The sequence below is a fragment of the Otolemur garnettii genome, unplaced genomic scaffold (assembly GCF_000181295.1).
Source record: "Otolemur garnettii isolate 467f Iridium unplaced genomic scaffold, OtoGar3 scaffold00037, whole genome shotgun sequence".
NCBI classification, from domain to species: domain Eukaryota; kingdom Metazoa; phylum Chordata; class Mammalia; order Primates; family Galagidae; genus Otolemur; species Otolemur garnettii.
Window position 1 is genome coordinate 1,665,441 of NW_003852432.1, and position 11,555 is coordinate 1,676,995.

General features: G+C 41.9%; 1 protein-coding gene, 1 non-coding gene and 1 pseudogene across 2 annotated transcripts in view; 1 reads left to right on the top strand and 2 right to left on the bottom strand.

Moving 5' to 3' along the window:
- Positions 1-5,682, bottom strand: part of SND1 (staphylococcal nuclease and tudor domain containing 1) — a 458,234-nt gene extending 452,552 nt beyond the window's left edge. The window contains exon 1 of the mRNA XM_012805151.2: positions 5,218-5,682. Coding sequence (XP_012660605.1) covers positions 5,218-5,295 — 78 coding nt within the window. The 5' untranslated portion in view covers positions 5,296-5,682. The remainder of the gene's footprint in view (positions 1-5,217) is intronic.
- Positions 5,683-11,034: 5,352 nt separating this feature from the next.
- LOC111725347 lies at positions 11,035-11,138 on the top strand. Its single transcript, XR_002773426.1, has one exon. It is a non-coding gene; the product is annotated as a small nucleolar RNA U13 (small nucleolar RNA).
- Positions 11,139-11,150: 12 nt separating this feature from the next.
- LOC111725324 lies at positions 11,151-11,348 on the bottom strand (annotated as a pseudogene).
- Positions 11,349-11,555: the final 207 nt, after the last annotated feature.

Genomic DNA, 11,555 nt, shown 5'->3' on the forward strand with positions numbered 1-11,555 from the left:
AGACTCGCTTGAGCCCAGGACTTGGAGGTTGCTGTGAGCTGTAATGCCACGGCACTCTACCCAGGGGGACAGCTTGAGGCTCTGTCTCAAAAAAAATAAAAATAAAAATAACTGAAGTTGGTATTATAAGACCATCCCAAGCACACTACTTCACACAGAAAGAGAAGTCAAACACCTCAAAATTTATTGAGGAATAGAGGAGATGGTACTTTAAATCACTAATCACAAGTATATAAATGGAGAAAATGTGCCAACCCAGGTTTATATCATACATTAAACATTTTAAAAACAGCATCTGTAAAAGATCAATTTTTTTCATTAGTTTTATTTTCCTGTAAGTTGCTTAACTTCCTAATTTTTAAAAAATGCCAACTGAAACCACTTCTTTTTGTTCTTAAACATCAGAGCTAAGTGAGAAAAATACAACATTAATTTATCATAGAGTTTCATAAAAGTGAAATCCCCTAACACTCCATCTGTATCAAATGTTCACAACCTGTGATTCTACACCAATTCCTGCTGTAAAAACAAAAAGCATATGTCAGTCTCCCAAGAGAGGAAGCAGCAACAGAAACTTCGTGTGTATCCATCTCCCAATAAGAAGAGGAAAAGCTATATACATCCAGGAAGAGTTGAGTCTATTTCATTTCTTTTCCCTGATAAGACTCAGAATTTCCTAGTTTTTAGCTAAGCTTTTCTTAAAGAAATGAAATTAATCCAAAGGCCAGACACCAAAGGATATCTACTACACCTCTGCTAAAACCACACTTGTGAGATTAAGATAGCTAACCCATGCTGAGAAGTGAGCACCCAACAGGCCTCAGATAACATTACCTGAATTTAAAAACATGGCCAATTTTCTCTTTGACCCTACAAACAGAAACTAAAATTTTTACTTGTCTCCAAATGTCACTGTCTAAGTAAACTGGGCATAGACTTCAGCAAATCATTGCCTACCACTGCCATCACTGGTCAGTGGCCTCAGAAGTTCTGACCCACGTTAATTAGCCACACTGTGTATGAGCTAGTCCCTTCCTAATCATTAGTTTTGAGCCCTGAAGCATGTTACTTTGCTCTTCACCAGACCTCAGGGCACAGTAAATTCCATGGAGTAACAAAATGCTAACAAGTATAAACACTGACAAGTTCACAAGTTCTAGATGCTATTTAACTCTTACTGAGCCCGCTTTTTTCATACATGTTTCCTCCACTAGAAGAAAAATGACTTGGAAATACACAGGACTAGCTGATAGTAAGTCAAAAAACCTTAGGCTTGGTCCTATAAGAAGCAAGCATATGACTAAGAGCAAGGTTTTTTCCTTACTCTCTCCCCTTCTTTATATTCAGTGGACTTAATGTCAGCTACTAATCTCACCAGGTTACCAGAACAATGACCACCTCCACTGTCTCTTCCTTTTATCATCCTTGAACATGTATATTACATAGTAACTAATGTTAATTCCATACCATGTATGTGGACATTGAATTTGAAGACACTGAAGAAGTGAGAATCATGATTCTTAGGGTAAAACAGAAGACTGGCAGAGGGATTCCTTTCTCCTTCTGAGGCAATTAAATGGTTGGGGGGAGAAAACGAACAGAAATGAGAGCTGGAATTTGGCACTGTCCTCCCTTTAGCCTTCGACACCATAGGCAGGACAAGATAGGCTGTTTCCACGGCTGCTTCTGATAAGCAGAGAAGATTCAAAAACTGTGGCCAATTCATTCTACTGTTGCAAAATGTTCTCCTGCTTGAAAAGACTTGCAAACATGTGAAATTAGAAGGAAAAGTTAAAAGTGAAAAGACAGAAACAGGCTCTATCCCCAGAGAGTAAACCAGGTCAGTAAAAACAGAGAAAATAGTTATTTCTAAGTGTAATAGCAGCTAAGTGGAGTGACTGAATTCATACTAAGTACCTAACAATTTTTCCTAACCTCATTGACTTAGCATCTGCAGATAATATTCTGCTGCAATTAAAGAAGGTCTAGCAAATTATTCAAAGAAACCCAGAATTAGAATCCTTCACAGTTTTAATAAGATCTGACTTGATAAAAGATGTTTATTTAACCAGGTTATATTTTGTCCACCCACACACTTGCTAGTCTCATGGTAACTCAAAATATAAATCTATAGCCAGGCACTGTGGCAGGCGTATGTAGTCCCAGCTACTTGGGAGGCGGAGGCAAGAGAATCACTTAAGCCCAAGGGTTTGAGGTTGCTGTGAGCTGTGACACCACAACGCTCTACCCAGGACAACATAATGAGACTCTGTCTCAAAAAGTAAGAAAGAAAAAAGAAAATATAAATCTTTAGTTTTTCCATCATCCTCACTGACTTAATGAGTAACAGAACAGCTCCAAAATGCTTACAACTTACTGCCCACTTCCTCCTTAAACATTCCAGAACGAACTCTGTCCCTTCACCCTATTCTCAATAGCAGACACAGGGACTACCATCATGATCATTTTTTAATAACTGATGAAAGTGTTTTACAACTTGATTCCCAAGTTGCTCAACCTCAAACAAAATAACACAGGATTTACTAGAATGACAAAAGAGAGACCAGAAGAAACTTGCATCTTCCATGGCCCTACAGCACTTTGCAGAGGAGTAACTATTCCCCTTCACGGCAGCAATCCTCAACCCTAGAACATATCAGACCTTCAGTTCAGAATGAGTCCACACAAACCCAGAGGGTTCATAAAGAAAAGCATGGTTAGTCAGTGTTCTACCTCTGGTTAGTCAGTGTTCTAATTTCTGCCCCCTTCCAAAAAGCAGAAAAGTAGTGTCTCCTATTTTCCTACTCATCAAACTCTGTCTCATTTTCATCTGTCATAGAGCTCCATCCTTCTTTGTAGAGTTTTTACAAAGAAGTTCCTGGTACCACTGGAAATGATTACTACCCAGGAAAATACAACTTTGCTTAGCAGAAGAGCTTCACACAGAGAAGTTTGCCAGTGGTCAATTTTTCATTTCAGACTAGGCTTCTAAGCCTAGCACAAATCTGCCTGTCACTCTGCAGTTTACCCAGCTTTCCTTCTTTAATCCCTGCCTGTAACTCACTCACCCATCCTCTGTAGTGTGGTTAGAGAACACAGTGCAGCCTGCTCAACACAGACTGCTCAAATCACTGAATTTTAAATGCCACCTCCTAGACTCAAACATCTTCCACACCACGCTCTTATGCACACAAAGACCATAAGCGCCAAATGAAGTCACCACAATAGCAGCTTCCATACAAGACAGGAGTAACATCTAATCTTTTCTCAACTCAATTATAGTCTGCTTCACTTTCCTGCAATTTGCAGCCATGCAAAACTGGTCACGCTCTCCATGTTATAAAGTAATACCCTGGAGTCCTAGAGTCAGAGGTATTACAGTATGATGTTAAAGAATGTGTGCTCTGGCAGACAGGCCTGGGTTCAAGACTCAGCTCTGCCTCTTATCACCAATATAAACTGCCTGCCCTAGGGTAAACCAATCTTTCTAAACCTCAAATTACACATCTGTAAAATGTAGCCAAAACTCACATCTACTTGTTAGGTGGTATAAATGAGATAATATAAATATAATACCTAGCACAAGACATGACAATAAAAATTGCTGTCATTCAGTATCCATGGGGATAATTTGTGGGCAGAACCCAGCTCCCCTGGAAGTCTCCAGTATTGTAGAAGCAAAAATATATTCTGCCTCATTGCCATAAACAAAAGAACAATCTAAGACTGTTTAAGAACAAGATTGTTTAAGAACAATCTAAGACTCAGCAAGGAAAAAAATCAGAAAGATCTACTTGGTGCTGCCAATCCCAACACCAGACAGCCAAGTAATGCTGTTCCTATGATGAAGGGAGGATCAGTGCAACTGAAAAAGTGAATGAAAGAGAAAATGCTTCAGGATAATCATGTCATGAGTCAGGTCAATATTTCAAATGTCAAAAAATATACGGAAGTCAGAAATTCCCCTCTAACTCAGTTTCTGATAAATTCTGACTCTCCATCATGTATAAATAAAGGGAAAAGGCAATATTGAAAATCCCAAGAATCCCAGCTGGCAGCAGGATATTACCTAAGAAATGAACACATGAGAATATCAGTGGAAAAATCTTGAAATCAGATGTATTCACAAGCTGTAGAAGAACATTTTAATCCTGTGAAAGATAATGGGACAAAAAACCAAAATTTAAAAAAACTACAATAGCAAAAACTGTGCCACGTGGGAGAAAGTATCATAAAGGATATTTGCTGTTCCAGATGGAAAAGTCAGACTGCAGTATGAAATGAAACCTGGGAAGTTTATAGTCACTGCAACCAGCAAGTCCAGTAACTAAGAAATGTCAAGTTCCAAGAACTGGAAAGGCTGGGGAAGAACAACAGAGGGAGCAGATGGTAAAGCAAATTTATATCACAAAATTATCAAAGGAACTAGGGGTAAATTTCAAAAATGAACCCTGCAGGGCTGAATTCCAAATTCAACAATGTACAAAGTGTAGGGATATAAAATCGGACAGAATTTATGATATTTTGAGCCCTAGATCTTGTCCTGACTTCAAACCACCATGCAACCTTAGGCAAGTCACTCGCCTTCCTTAAACCTGTCTCCTTATCTGCAAGATTTAGGAGAACCACAATGATTACTAAGATTGCTGCCAGTGTAAAAGTCAAAAGGACACTAGGATCAGCAACTCTCAGGCCTGCACACTAGAAACAAGAGGTGGAGCGGGAAAGACAGGAAAAAATAAGTCCTGAGAGAGAGAAAACTTCAAGTAGCTAAGCGTCGGTGGAAAGAGAGAAGCTTCATGAGGGCCAAGTACTCCTGGAGTTCCAGGCAAGTGCAAATGTTAGAATCTCGAAAAACTGCCAATTGCTCAGCACATGTCAAAATGGACAGAAAGACGGGGGATGGGAGGACACATATCAACTAATTATCTCCGTTTAACAGTAAGTAATTGATCTGTTCCGGCAAACAGCCTGGAATCGAATGCCACGGCCATGGAAATCACTGTGACCCCTGATGCTAGGGTGTCCGGAAGCAAGTACCAAGGGAAGTCAGGGTTCTGTCTAGTGAGGGGATTCGAAGAATGGGGGAAAGTGAAAACGGGAAGAGGTAAGGACATCTGGGAAATCATGCAGGCTGGCGGGAGGCGAAGAGTAGTCAACGCCTGACTCCCGCCCTAAAGCAGGCAGAGGGGTCAGTGTCCGGGGCCCCTTTCTCACCATCTTGACGATGCCCCGCTGCACAGTGGGGACCGCGGGTCCCCCAGAGGAGCCACCGCTCTGCGCGGAGGAGGCCATGTGTGGAGATGCAAAGGCAGCGAACGAGGCGGCCCGCCCGGCTGGAGATGTCAATGTGGGTGTCGGTGTTAGTGAGAGGCCGCCGAGGCGAGGAGTGGGTTGGCGACCAGCTGCGGGCGACGGACGGGACTGACGCGCTGGACGCTCGCTCACAGAGCAGCAGCGGGACTGGGAGCGAAAGAAGAGACGCGATCTCCGCCGCCACCACACGTTCTACTCGCCGCGCAGGCGTGCCAGAACGCCACCGCCTCCCGGCCAATTAGCACCCAGAGCCCGCTGTACCTCAAGCCAATAGATACCCTGCTCTCAGAGCCCCGCCCGTTGGTCAAGAAATGGGCGGCTAGCTCCAGGAAGCGCTGAAAGAGTTGATTTGCGGTGATGGGCTAAGTGTGGGGCGGAACTTCCGGGGCAGCCGGAGTAGGTAGTGTCGGGAGGTGTAGTGGCAAGGAAAGGACACGTCAGCATCTGGCCGCAGGGCGCGGGGGGCCCTGGGAACCCGGGGGCGGGGCCAGCCGCTGGCACCTACCTGGCCCCGCCCATTTTCCCCCGCCCCGCAGGCCGTGGGATTATTGAGTTTACCCACCCTGAAGAGTATGGTCTGGAACTGTGGGACCCCGGAAACTAGGGCCTGCAGGAATTTCCGTACCAGCTGCACGCCGACTTCCGACATTTTACCTCTGCTGGAAGTATGGAGTGAAGAACTTGGAGAAGTCAGAATTCTGATGAATGAAACCTTCTACCGATATTGGCCTTGACAAGGAGCGTGGCCCTGCACCCTGCCTGCAGTTAAGAGTGTGTCTCTCTCCTATTTGTGTCGCTGGAGTCAAGCACTTGTAAGGCGTTCCATTAATGTTTGCTGGTGGAAAGAGTAAATGTATCCTGGAGGAATCACATGCCCTGTGCATAGGGGATAATAAGGCTCTGCACTCGACCTCTTCCTACCTGCTTCAGTAAAGTTAGGAAATGCCTCCTACCACGCTTTCCCTGGGCCAGAAGGAGGCAGCCCCTGTCCGAGTGTGAAACTGCACCCCCCCCCCCCCATCCCCTCACCCAGACCGAACTTTTAGAGTAAAGATGTGGGGGAAGGGACGGGAAAACCAGGGCCTGCAAATATTTAAGTGAATGTTTAGTGAAAGCTAAGATTGGTTGAGTGCCCACTATGTGGAGCCAATGGACCCTGCATGTCTTAGGTCATTTAGTTGTAAAGCCTGACTATACTAAAGATACCATTTAACCCTCAGCTCTTTTGAGAGGTTTATTCTCCCACATGTCACATTGCCCAAGGTCAAGTTTTAAGGTCAGCATCTTCCTAGATCCCTAGTGCTCATTCCATACTATAAATTCACTGCCATCTACAAAAAAAAAAAAAAAAACTCTGTGGAGGTTCATTCCGTCTGATTATACCACTCTGTCTCTTGAGATTGTTCTATCCTTCCCCAACTCATACCCTGTCCAGGGAAATTTTTGACTTGTAGTGCACACTCTTCCACTCGTTGATCCCAAAATACTTATTTCTGACTATGACCTATCCAGTACTCTGCTCTCTCAGCTCCTTGACCTCCTCTTCATTAAATTTGACCTCTGCACCAGATTAGCCAGGTTCTCCGGGACAGATGAAGCATTATAACTTCATGGCCAAAACTGTAAACTCAAACACCTCATTCTATGATCATAATTGCTGTCCTCTCTTCCATCTCAGTTAATTATCTTATATCTTGTATTAGTTGCTTAACGGTTTACCCCCAAACTTTTACCCCCAAAGTTTTTACAAGCATTTATTTATCTCAGAGTTTCTATGGGTAAAAAATCTGGATGTAGCTTGCTGTATACTTTTTCCTCCAGGTCTCTCGCAAAGATGCAACAAGATATCAAAAGGGACATGGGGAAACTCTCATCTGGAGCTCCATCCTCTGACTGAACGCAGATCTGAATCCAAATTTCATTTTCAAGCTCACTCATAGTTATTGTCAAGATTCAGTTCCTTGAGAATGTTGCACAGAGAGCCTCAGTTCCTCAGTGGCTCACTTTGTTGCTACATGGGTTTGTCCATAGGGCTGCTCATAGCAGAGCAGCTGGTTTTCCATCAAAGCAAACAAGCAAGAGAGAAAGAGAAGACAAGTATACCTGGAATGTAAAATCCCTAAACCCTTCTACCCTCTTTTTATCTGTTCCCTTCTCCTTTCTCCATTCTCTAGCGATCTATCCATGCCTGCCACCTGAGGAACTCAAATTCACCATGTCTCACAAGGAACTAATTTTCTTTCTTTCCAAATCTGCTTTTCCCTAATGTGTGTCTCAGCCCAAATAATGACACCAAAGGCTATTTACTTGCAAGCTCAAAAATCTGGATTTCACTTGTGATTCTTCCCTCATTCCCCCTATGACCCATGCCCTAGAACCACACTGCCTGGGTTCACATCCCAACAATATATAACCTTTAGAAGATGATATCTCTGTGCCTTAGATTTTTCATCTGTAAAATAAAAATGACAATAGGACCTACCTTTTAGGGTTGCTTCAATTTTCAGAATCATGAGTTACTATGTGTTAAATTTTTAATGATTACCAATAGAGAAAGGATTTGATGCTGGCTCCTATGACTCTAACGCTCATGATCTTTCTACTAGGCCTTTATAGGAAGGAAAGGGACTTTGAAATCCTTCCAGAAGACTTTTGTGCAGTGGAGAACACACCGACATACCTACATACATAGGTGTATGTGCAATCTGAAAATGGACAAGATTCGTTGAAAAGAACAAACAAAAAACTCTAATTTCTGAACTTAGAAAGTAAATTTAGGAAAAGTTCCTAGCAGTATTGAGCCTAAATATATTGATATAAATTATATACATCTAACAGACTCTATGCTAAGCAGACTATATATGTACTAACATATGCACTAAACAGACTCTATGCTTTTACGTACATTACATAATTGAATCCTTAGAATGACCCTATGAAGTAGATATAATTCATCCCTTTCTACAAAGGAAATCATAAGTGCATAGAAAAGGCATACAACCAACTCTAGGTCAAAAGCTCAGAGGATGGGGGTCAAAATTTGAACCCAGAACTTTTTACAGCAAATAGTTTGCTCTTAGCTATTTGACTAGCCGGCTTCTGAGGCATCCCAGTGTGCCCCCCTTCAGCCTGGCCTGCACCTATAGAATCCGGAAGCTGGCCAAAGAAAGAGTTTTCAACTCTCTGGTAAGTTTCTTTTGAGAAAACAGAATAAACTCCACACTATGGAATAACTCCAGCCTACCTCCAACTTCAACCCATCCTCCATATAACAAAGTTGGTGTTCATTCTAAAATGCAATTTTGAATCAGATTAACTCTCTCCTTAAAATTCCAGTGGCCACCCCGTCTTCACAGTAAAATTTCAACTCTTAGCATAGCACATTGTGCAGTATCCTCAACACTTGCCCCGACCTACTTTTCATCTTCTCCATTTTTTCCTTCTCCTCCTCATGTTTTGAAGTCTCACTGTATGTTTATTTAGAAGAAAAGCTTCACAAACCCAAGTTGTCTAAATTGGTGCTGTCTAAAAGAAGTTCCTGCAATGATGAAAATGTATATGAAATTTACAATTTGTTCAACAAAGGAGCCACCAGCCCCACAGGGCCACTGAGGAAGTGAGTTTTTAATGTTATTTCTTTTTTTTTTTAAGACAGAGTCTCAAGCTGTTGCCCTAGGTAGAGTGCCATGGCGTCACAGGTAACAGCAACCTCAATCTCTTAGGTTCAAGCAATTCCCTTGCCTCAGCCTCTCAAGTAGCTTGGGACTACAGGCGCCTCCCACAACACAGCTATTTTTTGTCGTGATGGTTGTTGTAGTTGTCAGTGTTGTTTTAGCTGGTCCTGGGAACCCACCAGCCTCAGTGCATGGGGCTGGTGACCTACCACTGAGCTTCAGTCGCCAACCCAATATTATTTCATTTTAATACACATGGCTAATGACTTTACTATATCAGCCTACGTGACGGAATTTGAATGTTGCTATCATATCTGTTATCATAATTCCCTATGTAGGTTTTTAATCTTCTATGTAGGTTTAAAATTATTTTATCGGTATGCTTTATGTGGTCCAAACTTGATTAAAATTCATAATGGTATAAGCCATCATTTAGAAAAACATTTTAAGGCTCATGCCTATAATGTTAGCACTCTGGGAAGGAAGCTGAGATGGAAGATTGCCTGAGGCCAGAAGCTTGAGACAAGTCTGAGCAACATAGTAAGACTATATCTCTACAAAAAAAAAATTTTTTTTTTAAATAAAAAAACTAGCCAGGCATGGTGGTATATGCCTGTAATCTCAACTGTTTGGGAGGCTGAGGGGAGAGAATCATTTCAGCCCAGGAGGTTGAGGCTGCCCACAACAAAAGTTGATAATGAAAAGTTCAATGTAAATGCTATTTTCAACCGTAGCCATAGTAGGATAGTCACCCCAAACACACATAGGGTTTCCTGTCCCTCTCTTTTTTCCATACCCATTTCCCTCCATATGGAATGCCCTTTCAGTTCAGACAGAGCTTTTCCCATGAAGTCTTCTGCAATGCCTCCAACTAGAAGTGAGCCCTCTCTTCCCTGGATGCCCAGCCCCTTTGAATGATACCTTTCGCAGGGCATCTGCTGTGTTGTCCCTGTGTCACGGTTACTGTGAAAAGAAAAGAAAAACAATTTATCCCATGTTTTAGGCTTAAGCATTATTTCTCAAACCTCATAACACATTTTATTTCAACCTTAGAAAGACTGCATTCTTCGTCCCTACTTAAATAGTAACTTTATGTAAAGTAGTTATAATATGCATTTTTACAGCTATATGACTTGGGCAATGGTTGTGAAACTTTTAGTTAATGTATCAACTTTATATTCTGGCTTGTTGTCATTTAATGGCAAGGCCAATTTTTATTCTATTCTCCCAAATGTCATTAATCAATAACTCTGCAATAGCCCTAGATAATTGTATATTGATTTGTTCCTGCTACTTCTTTTTTTTTTTGAGACAGAGTCTCACTTTGTGGCCCTTGGTACAGTTCTGTAGTGTTACAGCTCACAGCAACCTCCAGCTCTTGGGCTAGGGTGATTCTCTTGCCTCAGCCTCCCGAGTTGCTGGGACTACAAGCGCCCGCCACAATGCCCAGCTATTTTTGTTGCAGTTGCTGCTGCTATTTTAGCTGGCCAGGGCCAGGTTTGAACCAGTCATCCTTGGTATATGGGGCCTGCACCCTACCCACTGAGCCTCAGGCGCGGCCTTGTTCCTGCTACTTCTAAAGGCTTTGACCACTGTTAGGGTTTATCACTGCAGACTTTGCCACACAAATTTCTAATTTTAAAAAAGGCATAAGGAAAACTCCATTCAAGGGTACCACCTTTATTATAGGGCAGCATGTTGGTCTGGAGCTCTGTAAACTGAGATGATTACAAAAGAATGGAATCTGAGGATTCCTTTCTTTCTATCCTCAGACTTCTGAAGTCAGCAAACTCAAGAGTTGGGAAAACTTCAGCATGTGACAGCAAACTATATAACCCAAGAGATAAATAAACATTAATTACCCTTTATCCACCAAGGATATGTACCAAGACTCCCAGTGGATGCCTGAAACCTTGGATAATACCAAACAACACTCACTCACTCACTCTCTCTCTTTCTATATATATATGTATATAATGTTATATATATAATGTTTTTTTCGTATACATGTGTATGATTTTTTTTTTTAAAAAGGAGCCATCTGATCCTTTTGTAGTTCATAAGCATGACGATTGCGTTTTCATGTGCATGCGTGAGATGTGCCTCCCACAAATCTTGTTAGGACGTCAGCACATTGCCCGTCTGACATGAAAAAAAAGAGCCATTCAAACTATGTTCTCCTTCTGACCAGAACAATCATCAAGAGCAAGTGGCATTTGCAGCAAAGCAACACCAAAAGCTGGCTTCATGCTCAGGGGAGAACCCTGCACCTCCTTCTCATAGTTTCTGGTGCTCTACACATTCAGAGAAATTTCTCTAGTAACAAACTACAGAAATCATCCCAGAAAGTATAGTCTTCATGCCTATGGTAAAGTTTTATTTATAAATTAGGCACAGTAAGAGATCAACAATACTAGTAATAAAATATAACACTTAAAACAATATATTGTAATAAAGTTATATGAATGTGGTCTCTCTCTTTCTCTCAGAATATGTTATACATTTTCTGTTCGTTATTGTTGTCATTGTTTAGCAGGCCCTGGTCAGGTTTGAACCCACCAGCCC